This window comes from Cicer arietinum, chromosome 3 (assembly GCF_000331145.2).
Source record: "Cicer arietinum cultivar CDC Frontier isolate Library 1 chromosome 3, Cicar.CDCFrontier_v2.0, whole genome shotgun sequence".
Taxonomy (NCBI): domain Eukaryota; kingdom Viridiplantae; phylum Streptophyta; class Magnoliopsida; order Fabales; family Fabaceae; genus Cicer; species Cicer arietinum.
The window spans coordinates 73,157,908-73,174,917 of NC_021162.2; the positions used below are offsets into that span (position 1 = coordinate 73,157,908).

At 31.1% G+C, this 17,010-nt stretch overlaps 3 protein-coding genes across 4 annotated transcripts; 2 read left to right on the forward strand and 1 right to left on the reverse strand.

Annotated features, from left to right (window-relative positions):
* Positions 1-1,720: 1,720 nt before the first annotated feature.
* LOC101510893 (xyloglucan 6-xylosyltransferase 2) lies at positions 1,721-3,501 on the reverse strand. Its single transcript, XM_004494311.4, has one exon. It carries the CDS (start codon positions 3,295-3,297, stop codon positions 1,894-1,896), a length of 1,404 nt encoding a protein of 467 aa, XP_004494368.1. The 5' UTR covers positions 3,298-3,501; the 3' UTR covers positions 1,721-1,893.
* A 2,471-nt stretch (positions 3,502-5,972) lies between these two features.
* LOC101511207 (thiamine pyrophosphokinase 1) lies at positions 5,973-10,178 on the forward strand. 2 transcript variants are annotated; one of them, XM_004494312.4, is made up of 6 exons: positions 5,973-6,289; positions 6,367-6,463; positions 8,051-8,123; positions 8,310-8,411; positions 8,652-8,901; positions 9,456-10,178. In XM_004494312.4, the coding sequence occupies exons 1-6, from the start codon at positions 6,139-6,141 to the stop codon at positions 9,572-9,574; spliced, it is 792 nt and encodes a 263-aa protein (XP_004494369.1). In that variant the 5' UTR covers positions 5,973-6,138; the 3' UTR covers positions 9,575-10,178. The 2 variants fall into 2 exon arrangements, with proteins under 2 accessions (XP_004494369.1, XP_027188547.1); XM_027332746.2 differs by lacking the exon at positions 5,973-6,289 and having other exon boundaries at positions 6,364-6,463; positions 8,040-8,123.
* Positions 10,179-12,302: 2,124 nt separating this feature from the next.
* LOC101511529 (sm-like protein LSM4) lies at positions 12,303-16,045 on the forward strand. The gene is made up of 7 exons (XM_004494313.4): positions 12,303-12,492; positions 12,861-12,902; positions 12,992-13,090; positions 13,189-13,266; positions 13,653-13,692; positions 14,284-14,448; positions 15,639-16,045. Exons 1-7 carry the CDS (start codon positions 12,490-12,492, stop codon positions 15,662-15,664), a joined length of 453 nt encoding a protein of 150 aa, XP_004494370.1. The 5' UTR covers positions 12,303-12,489; the 3' UTR covers positions 15,665-16,045.
* The last annotated feature ends 965 nt before the right edge of the window (positions 16,046-17,010 follow it).

The following is a 17,010-nucleotide window of genomic DNA, read 5'->3' on the forward strand; positions in this document are numbered from 1 at the left end:
ATGTTTTGTGTTAGACACACACACTCTGTGTATATAATATATATATATATATATATATATATATATATATATATATATATATATATATACCACTATTTTGTACTTTTTTAGATGTTTTGTAATTTTTACGTCCAAAGATGATTAGTGTATGTGCTAGATTTGGAGTGTAAATATATGTTCAGTCAAAGCAAAAAGAGTGTAAATATATAGATTGCATTTTTGTGTTTTTAATATTATTTCCTTTAGGACTGGGATTTGAACGAAATAATATCTTTGTGTTTGTTTTTATTGTCACCCTGTAGTTCAAGTGAGAATTTGTATACAAAAAATTAAAGTTTGTAGTTTTATACAAAATGAAATGAGACGGAAAAAATGGGAACAGAGAAAATTGCTTTGAAGCAACCTAGGTAAAAGACACATTTACCTTATGACGATTAAATCAACAACTCCTGAGATAATAGGAGCATATAGCTCTGTTCAGTCAGCAACACCCTAAAGCATAAACTAAAGATTGCTTTATTCATAATGACAAATTAGGCATGAGCAGCACCTTCAAGTTCAACTCTACTCAAGATTGTTAATAATCATCTTAGTTATTATTTAATAATGAAGGTAAAATTAAATACTTTTTGTTTTTTTTTTTTAATTTAATACTTAAAAAATATATATATAATAGCAACTAGATAGCCTTACTAACAGAAGTGGAACCATTGCTACAAGCTCAACCTCTTGAGTCTTGACATGCTTTTAAACAGCTATTTACTTACTGTGAGCTCATATGCTTGTAGGTTACGTGTATTATATTGTGATGGTGTAGCATTTGGCTTTGCAAACAAATGAGACCGTTATTTTAAAATTAGTTGTTACTACATAATTACACACTGTTAAAATTAGATCGTTAGCACATACATAAAGAGCAGCTGATAATTGAGCACAGTATTTCATACCAATTAAGATCAACTTGACAGAAAGCATTAACAGTGCAGACAAAATTGTTTTTTTTTTTTTGTTGTTGCCTCTCTATCTAGTGTTTTTCTTCAATCCCAGTGACAATCTCAACTTGTGAGGGAAATTCCATTACACAAATTTTCAAGAGAGACTGAAATCCAATGCCTGAATCAGTGGACTATACGCAAGACTGCTAGATGATACAACATGGTCATGCTGATATGTAACATGATGGACACAAGCAGGTAGGTAATCAATAATCATAGTACAAGCACAGCATCCACTGTTACAATCCTCACCAAATCTTGTTTGATATTTAACTCTACCTTTTACAATATTCCACAAAATTTGGCTACCACATTTTGTTAAAAAACCATTCAAAATTCCAAAATGCTTAGAATACAGTATAATATAAAATTAAGGTTGAGGCCAAACTGCAATCAGAGATCAAGACTACAGCTACAATTAACAAACTTACAATACATAAAATGAAGAACCATAGACAACAATATTTATATGCAAAGCCGCCGTGAAACTTTTCCATTACTTCATACAAATTGTGTTAAAATACAATTCTACAAACTTTTAAGTTCATAAGTTTGAAGACTGAGAGAGAGAGAGAGAGAGAGAGAGAGAGAGAGAGAGAGAGAGAGAGAGAGAGAGAGAGAGAGAGAGAGAGAGAGAGAGAGAGAGAGAGAGAGAGAGAGAGAGAGAGAGAGAGAGAGAGAGAGAGAGAGAGAGAGAGAGAGAGAGAGGTAATTACAGAAGAATATCAAACCAAAAACAATGCATATCCTGTTTCTCACAATGTACTTTCTACAACAAATAATGATAACGAGTCAATGTTTCTATTTCTGCAACTAAACATGCACAACACATTCCAATCCATCAACAACTTAATTTACTAATTCGAGAAGTTTTCCGACTAATTAACCGCGTAAGAACTCAGCTAGAAGATGATACCTCGACGGCTTTAAAAGCTGAATGCAGCAATCCAAGTTCATCTTTAACATCAAGAGGATTACTAGTCTCATTCCTTATTCTCCTAACTCTCCTGCTACCCAATGACTTATGGGTAAAACCATATATCTGCAATACCTGATTATCACCAAAATTGAAAGCTCTATCCATTTGCTTCAAGCATCTCTCAACAGGATAATCACCAAACTTCCCACAAGGCTTACACCCCACAAAATGAGTCACCAACGGCCAGCGATGATCGCCAAAACCAGGATGATAATTCTCAATCATCTCCTCATATCTATCAACCAAAATACCCCAATAACCATGCAAGTAATAACCATTCTCAAGATAAACCTTACCACCCCATTTTTCCTTCTCTTTAGCCAACAAATAAACCATAGCAGATTGATCATCAGCTTCGAAAACCGGTCTATCTTTAAGTTCCTTTGTAAGTATTTTCCCAGCTTCATCCCTAACTTTCCCTTTTGGTCCCATTGGTGCCCAAGCATCAAGAATATCCAATGACCATTGACAATTCCTCAACAAAAAACTCCCAGTATTCAAACCAATCCAATTTTTTTGATCATACACCATCTCATTCCAACCATGTAACACCAAATTAGAATCTTTATACCTCTCCCAAGGAACTTCAAAAGCCATATCAGTAAACATAGCATCACTATCCATCCACCACAAAAACTCAACTTCTGGATGAGACAAAAGAAGCTTACGAATCAAAGGAAGCTTAGCCCAAAAACCAGCCATTTCAGCATCAAAAAGAGCCATATTGTAAAACACTTCAATACCATGTAAACGACAATAATCAATCTTGTTCTTAATTGACTTCAACAAGTAATGATCACCAACCGGATTCTCACACGGTTTTGGCGATGACCCAGTCACCAAAAGCACACGAGGCTTTTCGGGTCGAATGAAATTTGAAAAATTAGGGTTTTCACGAAGCCATTTTGATCTCTGCTCATCCCAATTCGAAATTTTTGGTCCTAAACGATAAGGCACGTGCGAATCACGTTTCTCAAATTCTTCTTCTTGTTCCTTTTCATCGATTAATATGGTGTTAATGTCGAATGCATTGTAATTGGTGGTTGAAGTTGAACTATGTGAATTAGATGAAGATGAAGATGAAGATGAGGTTGTTGTTGAATGAAGCTCACCGAGAATGCGATGACGTTGAGGAAGCTTGCGAGAGTAGAAGCGGTTGCGAATGTTGAGGAAATCTTGCTCCGGCGTACCGAATTTACCGGCGCCGATGGTGCCGCGTAGGACAAGAATGGTGAGGAAGAGACAGAGGCTTGTGATCTTACAATGGCCGAGAAATCTCTGGAATTTTCTAGCCCTTTGAGGTCCTATACATTTTTCTAACATTTTTTGTTCTTACCAATCTCGTCTTGTTGTAACCGGAAAAGTTTTTATTGAAAATGAAAAATACTACACCTGAAGAAACACAATGGTGAGATTTTAGTATATAATTAGCGTGATTGTATTTTTATTCTTATTTTTGTCGGTGAACTTAGAAGCGCGTTTGAAATGTTGCGTTCAAAAGAAAGAGATAACGAAACCAGAGAAGCGTTTGCCAGCTGATTCTCTTCGTAGAACAGAAAATAACAGCTGATTCATTAACTTGCCTCATTTCCTAATTAATTGTTAAATTTTAATCATAAATTATTATTAAATTCAAATTTTGCAACATGTAATAACTCATCTATTAATTTTTTTTTTTTAGGATAACTCATCAATTAATAAAAAAACTTGTCAACAAATTATTCCTATTTCTGTTTTTTTTTCTTTTTATTCAATCTGAGTAGCAGTAGGGTGAATATAATCATAAGGTAAAATTCTCACACACTTGTTTGATATGTCAAATAAGAGACACGAAATAATATTTATTTATCTATATTGTATCATATTTTAATCTATTTTTTTATTGAAAACGTGGTATAATAAGTTAATTTTAAATAAAAAATTAAAACCGAACTTAATATTAAATCAGTGTACATAATGATTTAAAGTTTAAATATTTGATTAAAATTGAAGTAAAAATGATTAAATATAAGTTTTAATATTTTAAATTTAATATAACATATAATATTAACATATATTTTAAAATATGTAATATTTTTTAACAATTTATGTTAATAAATTTACAATAATTAATCTTGTATTTGCCAACAAAAATTAACGAATCTTCTATTTGATGTTAAATTCTAAAAATAAAAAGTTGTAATGGCCCTTTATCACAACTCACAATATTTGTGTCAAATATAAATTTATTTTTTATTTTTTTAAATTTAACTTTTCTTTTCTCTAAACGTATAATTCATTATCACATTGGTAATTGATTCAGTAAAATTTTAAATTAATCATTTCATAATTAAAACTATTATCAATTTAATTTATTAAATGTTGATTTGTTGATGTGAGGATGATATGTCACTCTTTTACTATATGTGCAACTAATTCAACAAAAACTAAAATGACAATATCCTTTATAAAAAATGACAGTAAAATTGAAATAAAAGTATATCTTAATATTAATTTGATCATTTAAAAATATAATTTATTATTAAAATAATATCTAAATTATACAATTTACTGCAAAATAGATTCTAACAGAAATAACATAATTTTAATTTGGTTCATAAATTATAACAAAACCATGTTTTTTCAAAGGAAAAATTTAAATTTTTATTATCTTTTTGCGATTGAAACAACCAAAAAACATTAAACTATGTTTTCTTTGGAGGAAAATTTTAAACTTCTTATCGTGTTGAACATGCATAACTATTTACATAATTTTATTTTTAAAATTAACTTTTTATTTCAATTATTCCAACATTTCAAAAGAGTTTTGATTTCAATTTTTCTTAGATAGTCGCTCCTGTGTCAGTTTTGAGTTCTTCATTTTGTTGAGTTTTTACCTATCCTAAGAATTTAACATATATGGCAGTATCCGATAATTTTGTGGAATTCTACTTCACTTAGCATGAAATTTAAAGCTTATTTTGTTAGTATTGAGTTTGGAGTTTTGATTTGGAGTTTGAAATCTTGATTTGAAGTTTGAAATCTTGATTTGGAGTTTAGTGCTGATTTTTGTTTAGAGTTTTTATTTGATTTTATGTCATGTAAAGTGTTTAAGTTTTGTTGTTGCAGATAACGTATTTGATTTTATGTCCATATAAAATGTTTGAGTTTTGTTTGAATTTTTTTATTGTATTTTCATATCGATCACCCCAAATTTTTTATTTTAAATTTTTTGTTGTATTTTCATATCGGTCACTCCAAGTTTTTTAGTGAAGCTCCACCACTTATAGTTGCATCGTCAAAATACAATTTCTTTAATAAAAAAATAAAAATTGTTTTAAGTGGTTGCATATCATCTCCATCTTGCGAAATGTGAAGTATATTGAGAATTATTTTTTAAAAAGGATATAGATAAAAAATAACAATCAATAAAAAAATTAAAGTACTTTTTATTATTTAATTTGTTTTTTTTATTTCAAATTATTTTTTTTATTTCAAATTAATTTTTTTATTTATTATGACCTCCTTCAATTTAAAAATAAAAAAAATGTATTGATGTGAAAGGGTACGAGTTTGATGACTTTTTTTTTTGTTTTTTAAATGAATTAAATAACACGTTCACATAACATAAATTTTATTTGGTGAAAATTACGAAAAAAACCAACTTACGTAACAAATGTGTATTTATAGATTAAAAGAGAATGAAAAATAATTAAATTACTAAAGAGTGAACCACGTGGAGCGTCGTTAAATTTTGCATTTAAGTGTTACCGTTAGGTGAGTCTTAACTCTTAAAAGAAAAATAAATAAAAAAATAAATAAATGTATAAATGGTGTGGTTGATCGAAAGGATGAAGCGTTGTGGTTGGACAGGATTGGGCCACGGTATTACTAGGTGAAACAAAACAGATCGCAAATCTTGCATCTTAGGGATGCACCAGCTGTAACATTTGAAACTTTATCGTTGACTAACAAAATCCATCCATTACGAAAGGAACAAACTAGTATCGTGTGTGTGCGCGTGGAAACAAACATATTAGCGTCTTCATTCAACTTTATGACGTTAATCATACTACGAGTATAGTCAAATAGTATGAGGATTTATTATCACTAGTAGAAATAAATACGCAATTACGCAACACCTTGTAGCAAAGTTTGGGAGAAAGAGAACCATATTTCGTACGGATGGATTTCATGTGTCATTGTTCAAATTTCCTTCTTCCTCCGGATAATCCAAACGCGGCTTCTTCTTCTTCTTCTTCTGTCTCACTAACATACGCTCTCGTTGTGCTCAATCAACACCTCCCCAAATTCGCTCCTCTGCTTTGGGACCACGGTAATTTCTTCCTGCAACCGCAACCGCAACCATTTCATTTGATTTATGTATTTTTTGTTGATGCTTTGTTGTTACAGCACATATACGAGTGTGCGCTGATGGAGGTGCCAATCGTGTGTATGATGAAATGCCTCTTTTCTTCCCTCAACTTAATCCTTCCCATGTTCGCACCAGGTTTCTTCTCTTCAACTTTCTTGCTTCTTTTATTTTCTACTTTTCGTTATTGGCTTTATGTTTACAACAACTTTGTGAATCACTTTTCGCTCTGTCATTCGGTGGTCCAATCCACAAAAGTCTATTCACTTTTTCCAATTTTTTGGTCAATAGTTATTTTGGTTCGTGAACGAACTTGTGAGACACCATCATTATCATTATATAGTTCATCAATATATCGAAATTCCAAATATATTTTTAATTGTCTCTTTTGTTGATTTAATTGACCAATGAAAACACATTTGAAGACCAACATAATCAACAAAAGATACATTTTGGTATGTTTTAGCAATTTAGGTAAATTCAATCGATGACGGTTGTAACAACATCTTACCCATTTAACGACCTAAATGACTGTTTACCCTTCTTTCTTGTCTTGACCCTACTTTCCACAAGAAAAGAGCCATGTTAATCCGGAATCCAGAGTTTTGCTGAAACTTTAGAAAGTTTGGTCATCCAAACTTTAGAAAATCTGGTCACCATTTGAGGCCAAGCACATAAAGTTTTTGCACTGATGTTTTCTAAAGTTTGATTATTTATTTATTAAAAAGTAATTATTGATTAGGCACATGATTGCAAAATCCACCACGTTTGCGAGTGCTGTATTCAATGAATTTCTTGAATGTTCCAAAGTTGCCATTTTATGCCAAACTTCTATATTACGTATGTGTTGTGGGCATGGGTATCTTAAGTTATCAGTAACTGTAGTTGTATTAATTGTTTTTGAGGGGTAATAGAATTAGGAAAGGGAATGGCAGAACGGGATTCAATATTAAGCTAGTAATGGTAATGATAGATTGTCGTTACAAATACTTCTGAATTCTGATACTAGAGTGTTTTGCGCTTGTTTATTAATGCTCATGCTGGCAATCCCATTTGCTGTATTTGCCTATTTTTGATATTGTCATAAAGATATGTAACTATGTTTCCTTATTTATGGTTTCAGTTCACATACGTGTATCAGAGTGCAGTTATTGGTTTTATCATATATTTTATGTGATTACTTTTCATGGTTATTGTAAAAAGTTCTACACTATCGATAAATCACAACCACTCATATGTGTAACTTTAGAATTAATCATAGTTAAAATCTAACATTTTCAATTGGTAGTTATGATTGACAGTGTAAAAATCTTTTTACACGTATATAACTTGGATCCATGTTTTGCTTTTTATAATTTTATGCAATGGTAGTTACTATTTCATTCATTGGTATAAGTGGAAAATTGTATGTATATTATCTATGAGTGGTAGCAGTCCAACCCTAGCTTTCAATAAAAATTTTAACTTTTCTCACAACACCACTTCTTTATACATGATGTCATGGGCATAAGCTCTCTAGATTAACTTTATTCCCATAGAGTCTATGAAGCTTATTTGTTGGAGGATTGGGTTGGACTAAGAGCTCTGTAACATTGGTTGTTTTTCTGTGCTACTGGAAGATCTTGTTTCGTTTTTGTTTGTGACTTGGAGCATCGTTTGCCATTTTGAGTCTACGATTAGTCGATTACAGGATTCCTATTATCTAATTTGCCAGGTTTCTGTCAGGTACAAGCCTGATGCAATCAAAGGTGACATGGACTCAATCAGGACAGAAGTACTTGATTTCTACGCAAAGCTGGTCTCTCTCTCTCTCTGTATATCTTTATGGTTGCTGTTTTGTTTGTCAATGTGCATGTATTTTCTCCAGAACTCAACTTTCTGGTCCACAAAATTTCATTATTCAGTTCCTATGTTACTGTTACTATGTAAATAGTCTTCCTTCCATTAATCATGATGAGGTCTTATGCTCTTTTGCTTCTTGCAGGGAACGAAAGTAATCGACGAGTCTCATGATCAGGACACCACAGATTTAAACAAATGTGTTGTATACATACGTGACCTTATACCGAATACTGATAAATCAGAGGTAGTTGAATATCTGGCCATAATACATTAATTTCTTTTGCAAGGAGGAGATGGGGTAGTGAACTGATGTCATTTTCAACTTTAGGCTTAGATAGTTTTGGGATAATTGAAATGAATTGAATTTGGTGTAGTATGAGCTCTTATCCCTGTTTGATAGTAAAGAATTACTATAATGCTATGTGTATTTAGTTGTACCATTGGAATTAATCTCAGCTGCCATTCTCTGTTAACATGATTGCAGCTGTGCATTCTCGTTGCTGGAGCACTTGGCGGGAGATTTGATCATGAGATTGGAAATATCAATGTGCTGTGTCGATTCTCCAACACACGCATTATCCTTCTATCTGATGATTGCCTCATTCACCTTCTTCCAAAGAATCACTCTCATAAGATCTTTATCCAATCATCTGTCGAGGGTCCACATTGTGGACTCATTCCCATCGGGTTGCCATCCGGAAGTTCTACAACCACAGGGCTCCAGTGGGACCTCAGTAAGTAATGCATAGTTTGTTGAATAATGATGCTATGTGATTATTTCAATTCCGAACCTGTAAATTTTTAACAGAATGAAAATGCTGCCTGAGACTTTATTTTTATTCTTGTGTGGCTGATTGGCTGTTGTTAATCAGAGATATAGGATGGAATACTTTTCCTTTGCTCCAAATGAGTAAATAAACACACTAATTATCATTCCACTAGAATATCAACACACACCTGTATGTACATGATGCTTCTCTGTAAGGATTTAATTTACATGCACTGCCAGAGTAATTTTTTTACACATTCATCGAATCATATTTCACCATTTAGAAATTTGTGGAACAAATATAACAAAGTGGTATAATGATGTGATTTGATTGAATCCACGATGCATCTATAAAAAAGTTATACACTTCCAGTGCATAGAAATTAATCTCTTACTGGCCTGCTGGGATAGACATGGTTCAGACGAGTCATTATCTTTAATTTCTTTTTCAATCATCCAGTTGTGATCTTGTTTGTCAGTGGAATCTGATGATTGACATTTTATTTTTGACTATTTCAGATAACACGGAGATGAGATTTGGTGGGTTAGTAAGCACATCAAATATTGTAAAAGGAGATATAATAACAGTACAGTCTGATTCAGATCTTCTTTGGACTATTTCTATCAAGAAGCTCTAGGTTTTACATGTTCTGCATACTGCACCAACATTTCATAACTTCTATGCTATTAATTAGATGGGTCTTATTCCAGTTTGAAGGCCAGACTTTCTGCTGACCTTATTCTTTTTGTTAGATCTGTTGGCCTTTATTTATGTTTCCTTTTTTTACATTTACTGTGCGAATTATGGGAGGATGGAAGGGAATTATTCATTGATTTGGGAAGTTCTATTCCTTATAACCAATAAAACATGGAAGTTAAGTGACAAAGAAGGTATTTACATTCTTTGGCTTAGTTGTATGTTTTTGTTATCCATTAATGTAATCAGCAGAAAAAAGTTGGAGTTAAAAAAAGAGAGGGTTATCCATTAGCAGTGCCATTTTTACAAAGGTTTCTTTATGGCAAAGTGAACAGATCGATATGTTTTCATTCTTAAAAGCATGAAAAGCAGTTACTTTAATGCATTTGATAGAAAACATGGGTGGATTCAACTATAGTCAGATTTCTTTGTACCATTCTTCTGGCTACTTTTCGTAACATCCAGTATTTTCACACTTGGTAATATACATTCAAAATGGAAGTAAACGAATAGAATAACAAAGATGGTTGGTAGGTTTTGGTACAGTTTATGGTATTATATTTTTATTTATTTAATTTGTATCTTTATTTTTCTCTCATACTAGTCCGGAGGTATCTGATTAGAACGATGTTAAAAAAATTGCTACTCAGGTTCAAACTTTTTTTTTGGTTTTGGAAAGGAAAATGAAACTGAGTTTAGCAAATAGATAAATTACTCTAACTTACTATAAAAAAAAAAAAAATTACTCTAACGTCATTACCTAATTTTAATTAATTGCTATCTGTTCTGCCTTATGCAAACTGTTGACGTTTCTGGTTTGCTATATCCGGTTGAGAAATGCTGCAATATTATTATCTGATTTAATGAAAACCAAAGCCACTTCTTTCAATAGAAATCAAAGATATATGCAAGGACAAACATAAGCGACTTTATTTGTTTATCTTCTGATAATGTAGACCATAGACTTTGGGTTAATTTTAAAATTTCTTTACTCTAGGTTATCGTAGTACCAACTTATCAATTGCATCATTATTGAGAGCATTTAACGCTCTTGCAATCTAATTTAAAAGTCAGCATATGGTGTAGCAGGTAAGAATTTTCTCATCGACGCGAAGGTCTATTTAAATCTCCACATTTCATTAACAATTATTTCCAATAAAAGAAAAAGAGATTTAAAGATAGAGATGTGGACACGAAAAAACATAAGAGAAAAAAAATGAAAAGATCTATTCCCGTTGTGTTGCAACAGTTGACTAAAGAAAAAGGATAATTAATTATATTAGAAACTGAATTGGAAAATTGATAGAAAGAGATGAAAAGAAAGAACACAATTATTGAATCCAAGTAATACATTCAATTTTCCAAATATTATTCCCAAATATTATTAATTAAAATAAATTCCCGATCCATCCTTTTTTTTACGAAAAATTCCTGAACCATCCTATAATACATCTCTACCTATTAAATGGGACTTATTACACTTCAATTATTGTAAATTAATTAGATATCCTTAGTGATATAATTTGTTTGAAAAGTAATTAAAATCTAATAGAAAATTATTTTAACCTAATCGAAAATTATTTCAATCATATTTCAAACTTAGATTATCTCAAATGATTTTTTTAACTGAAACTCATTAGTCATTTGACAATAATCACTTGATTAAATATCTTTTACACATATATAAATAATTTTATGTATTTTTTATTCTAATTAGGTCTTCCTTGACAATATTAAAATTTAAGATATAATAGATATATTTATACAATAAAGATAAAGATATTTTTTAAGATAATTTAAATTTAAATTTTAGCTGAAATAATATATAGTTAAATTTTATTTATCAAATATTGAATTACTAAAGTTTATTCTCCAAAAAATTAAAAAAAGTTAGTAAATTTTTTTTATATAAATAATAGAGTTTTTTAGAAGTCACATTATCACACTAAGATATAAAAATTTCCACTAATTTTATCGTATTTTCATTAAATCTATGTTTCGGAGTAAGTTCAGTTAATTCCTATTTAAATTTTCGTTATAAAAAATAATAATAAAATCTAGATGTAAATATAAATCATATCAGTAGGAGTATTTGATTTGAAATTTCAATATTTTGCCTTCCTATAAAAAGAGAACAATAAAAAAGAGATCAACGGCGAAATCAATCATAGAGGGTACAACACTCCCCTCTTTTCCCTCCTCCACCTTTATACACTCTTGCTCTTTTCTCAATCGCACTACTTCATCCACGACACTCAACAACCGCACCAGAAACCAATCACCATCATTCTTCCTTGACAATATTAAAATTTAAGATATAATAGATATATTTATACAATAAAGATAAAGATATTTTTTAAGATAATTTAAATTTAAATTTTAGCTGAAATAATATATAGTTAAATTTTATTTATCAAATATTGAATTACTAAAGTTTATTCTCCAAAAAATTAAAAAAAGTTAGTAAATTTTTTTTATATAAATAATAGAGTTTTTTAGAAGTCACATTATCACACTAAGATATAAAAATTTCCACTAATTTTATCGTATTTTCATTAAATCTATGTTTCGGAGTAAGTTCAGTTAATTCCTATTTAAATTTTCGTTATAAAAAATAATAATAAAATCTAGATGTAAATATAAATCATATCAGTAGGAGTATTTGATTTGAAATTTCAATATTTTGCCTTCCTATAAAAAGAGAACAATAAAAAAGAGATCAACGGCGAAATCAATCATAGAGGGTACAACACTCCCCTCTTTTCCCTCCTCCACCTTTATACACTCTTGCTCTTTTCTCAATCGCACTACTTCATCCACGACACTCAACAACCGCACCAGAAACCAATCACCATCATGGTAAGTTTCTCTCTTTTCCAACCCCATTCCTTTCAACCTAGATCTCCCTATTTTCTGTTCTTTTTTGTTCTTTCTCGTCCCTCTTCAAAAAAAAGTTTTTTTTAAGGGGAAACCCTAACTGGATTTAACTTCCCCTAACTGACTATAGAATGTCGTGTCTATATCCTAAACTATTTCGGTTAAAAATTCTGTTATCAAAATCGAATCAGTGTAGGGTTACTGTAACTGTTTTTTGATGAATGAATTCTCAATTTTTGTATGAATGGCTAGTGTTAACTGTTTGTTATTGTTATAATGTATGTTAATTTTCACCATTTCATTACTTTTATCTTTATACGTTTATAAAAAAAATTCATTTCTTTTTGCAGCTTCCTCTATCTCTTCTTAAGACTGCACAAGGCCACCCTATGGTAAGTAACCAGCATCTTTTTCTCTATTTTACCTTTTTGTGTTGTTCTTTCTAATTCTTTCATTAATGTTTTTGAACTTGCTGTAACAGTTGGTGGAGCTGAAAAATGGAGAGACTTATAATGGGCATTTGGTTAATTGCGATACATGGATGAACATCCATCTTCGAGAAGTCATTTGTACCTCTAAAGTAATGTTCTTTTTAAGTGCCCTTGTTTGTTGTCTTTGTAATTTGTTATTATATTGTAAGGTTAGTTTACAAGTTTTGATTGAAATTTGGCAACGTAGGATGGAGATAGATTTTGGCGGATGCCAGAATGCTATATACGGGGGAATACAATTAAGTATCTTCGAGTTCCCGATGAGGTATGTAGTGGTGGTATTTGGTAAGCTTTTAGTTTTTAAAAAGAGATTAAGGGGCATGCACTTTACATTGACATCCAATAAAACTTTATTTTGCCACATGGTATCGTTAATTTTAAGATGCGGAGTGGGCTGATATATCATAATAGTGATTAAGATTGGATACATACGTGTAAAGTTACTGATCATGGGTTTAGTCGGCGAAAAGCCATGTGCTTAAGGGTTTGAGGCTGTTCTCATCAGTCACCAAACCCTATTATAACCCCACATCGGCGTGAGCTTTATGCATTGGGCTACCCTTTCAGTGGATCGTTGGATAGTTTGTTAAGTGATGTCTGAGTTGTACATAACTTTGTCCACTAATTTTGCTTCATTGCCTTTTATTTTAGGTAATTGACAAAGTTCAAGAAGAAACCAAGAGCCGTACAGGTAAGAATCATTGTTTTGATATCTAGTTGCTTTTGAGTGTTCAAGTGTGTCGTGTGGGTGAGTGAAAAATCCTACATTGAATAGTAATGGACAAGGTGAGGAAGATATATATAGTGGAAGGATCTATGCATCTGATGCCATGAGATCTTGGGTTGAAATATGGTGTCTTGTCCCTTGAGGGTATATTTGGATTGGTGGTATAGGATGGAATAGAGTAGAATGGAATATATAACATCAATTTTTAAGAATCTAACTAGCTTATTCCATTTCAACTCACTTCATTCCATCTTATACCACCAATTCAAACATACCCATAAAACAACATCTCTTTAGTGTTTTGGATGTGTCATAACCAACCCTAAAGAGAAAAATAATATTGGTATGCTTGTTATAAAAAGCTACATATTATTTTATTCTGATTGATTCTAATGTTTTCTTGGTCACATCTATCTTGTTTATAAATTAGCAAATGATAAATTTATGTTGCAATGTCAACGAGTTATTTTACTCACATTTTGAAATTCCACAGCCAGCCTTCCATTTTTTTTTAAAAAGAACTGAAAGTTACCTGATAAATGTCACCCTTTTCAGATCGCAAGCCACCTGGTGTGGGACGTGGGAGGGGAAGAGGTAGGGAGGACAGTGCTGGTGGACGCCAACCAAAAGGAGTTGGGCGTGGTTTTGATGATGGCAGTGCTAAGGGACCTGGAGGCCGAGGCAGGGGTGGACAAGGTGGAAAGCCTGGTGGAAGTAGAGGTAAATCATAAATGCACTCATTGTATGTTTTACCACATGTATCTTAAATTATGTTTTTGTTATGATACAAAACACTAAATATCAACCTTTATTTATACATATATAAAGGAAAAAACCTACATTTACATGTGGTTTAAATATCATGGCTCCATAGTAAAAAACGAAGAAGAAATAGAAGATGAAACCATTGAATTCAGTTTGGGTAGTTGGAATGGAGGAGGTCCTCAAGTGTTTTATGTGATAAAAAGTACCACACAAACTGAAGGGAAAATTTTACTGCACTGCTGAATACCGGCGGTGTTGTCTGACATGGAGTGGTAGATGGTAAAAAACTAACACAAGAATAAAATAAGCGTAGCAAGAGATGAGAATTTAGCGTTAGATGTGTGGAAAGACTAGACAAGATGCAATTAAGAATGACAACTCTTAGAATTTGGGTTGGACCCTACATAACCCCCACAAAACCGGCTTGTAGGGTGAGGACTACCTACCACTTATAAATATTTTGTCAGACCTTATCTCATTCAATATAGGCTCTTAACGACAACATTAGAGAGAGATTTGGGGTAACACTTATCGTAGAAATTTGGCTTTGGTGGTTTGATCATGCGAGGAGGAGACATGTAAATTCTATGTAAATTTTGTAGTGAGGAGAGTAGATAAGATAGAGAGTAGTCAAATCGCTAGAAAGACTTAAAAAAGCTATAAGAGAAACTATTAAAATAGACCTAAAGATTAAAGAGTTTGATAGAGGTATGATGTATGATAGAATTTTATGATGTCGTTTGATACATGTATTACTTAGTGGGATAAGGCTTAATTGTTGTTGTATAAATCTAATCAAATCACAAAATATAAAAAAATACAGAAGCTAATTTTAAGAAATAATTCAAGATACGTTGAGAATTAAGATATTTATCATATATTCCAATACCTCAAATCATCATGTCAGAAATTCAAAGGGTTTCCTGCTATTTTCTTTTATTTTCATCTGGACTAGATAAGCTTTTGATAAACAAGAAAATTATTTTGCACAAAAGCTTATTATTTTTTTGCTACTAATTCTACAATTTATTGGTTCTAACGTTAAATTTTAATGTTGGAAAATTGCATAAAAGTTATATATGCCCCTTTCTTCTGAAAATGGTAGCTGAAGTTAAAGCTTGTATAACCTTTGTTTCTTTTTGTAGGTGCTGGTGGGAGAGGTAGAGGTTGATTTGAGCAAGTGATATGAAGTGTGAACTACTTCTAATGGGGCCAGTTTGCTACTTCTAGAGGCATTTGTGCTTTGTCTTTATGCGTACCAGACAGAAGCAGACTTCACTGCCCTTGTTTCATGTGCATCCTTGGATTTTAGCTTTCCAGTATTTATGGTCTCAAAAATGTTGGTGCTATTAATATATTATTTGAGGAAGGATTCTTTAATTCCTTCCCAATGTCAAACTATTTTTTTTTCTTTCCTCGCTTATGATAGAATACCAACCAACCAACCTTGGTATATTTAGGGATGATCCTTTATAAATTGTACATGCAACGTTTGGGGGTTTTAACTTGAACTCACGTTTTAGTAATTTAAAAGATAGTTAGAAATTGTCTATTTTTTTGTTGAGGATGAATGCTGATTCTAGCTACTATTAAAGGTTGTAGTAACGTATGCGATTTGATTTCCCTGCGTCCGGTATTTTCCTTACTGAGTAATGAGTATAGCAAAGTAGAGTTGGGTTTTGATTGTTTGAAATAAATCATGCTGTTATAAGTATAATTCACATCATTCTCTTTAAGCGGATACTATGTGTACATATTAATTTTTTAACGACAGTGTTTAATAAATATTGAATCTTTTCAACCCCAACTCAAAAAAATCCTAAATAAATTTATCAATAACTCTATAATTATATTTTAGCATTAAGTTATATGTATATATAGTATGATATTTGTTTAAAATATCTATGAATAATTTTAGACCAACTCTATCATTAAGTCTTAGTTTAACTGATAAATGTCAATATTGTTAGGTTAAATGTCTTGTCTCGAGTTCGAATTTGAGATTTCACAATTGTGTGAATTAATTTTGATGGAATTCTCTCTTCAAATGTTTTTTTTAAGGTGAGACTCTTTTTCAAGAAATATTTTAGCATAGTAAATTTATTATATAATAATTCTCTTTAAAAGTTTTTATTAAATAGATGAACTCTATCTTTTTATGAAATTTTACTTAAATAACTTCAATTAAACATATTATAAGTATTTTTAAAATAATTAACAGAGATATCATCATCTACGATATTTGATAAACAATATTTCATAGAAGAATGAATTAAAAAATATTTTAGAGACTCAAATGATTAATTTGAAAAATTCATATTTTAAAGAGTCAAATTGAGAGAACTCTACAAAGTCCGAAATCATTTTGATTATCAAAATTCAATTTAATATAACATTAACAGAGTTTAATAACGCTCAATAAAGAAAAAACATATTTCAAAAACATTTTATATAATAAAAGATTTAATTAAAATATTTATAGTCTCAAAGACTAAATTAAGAATGCCATACAAAATC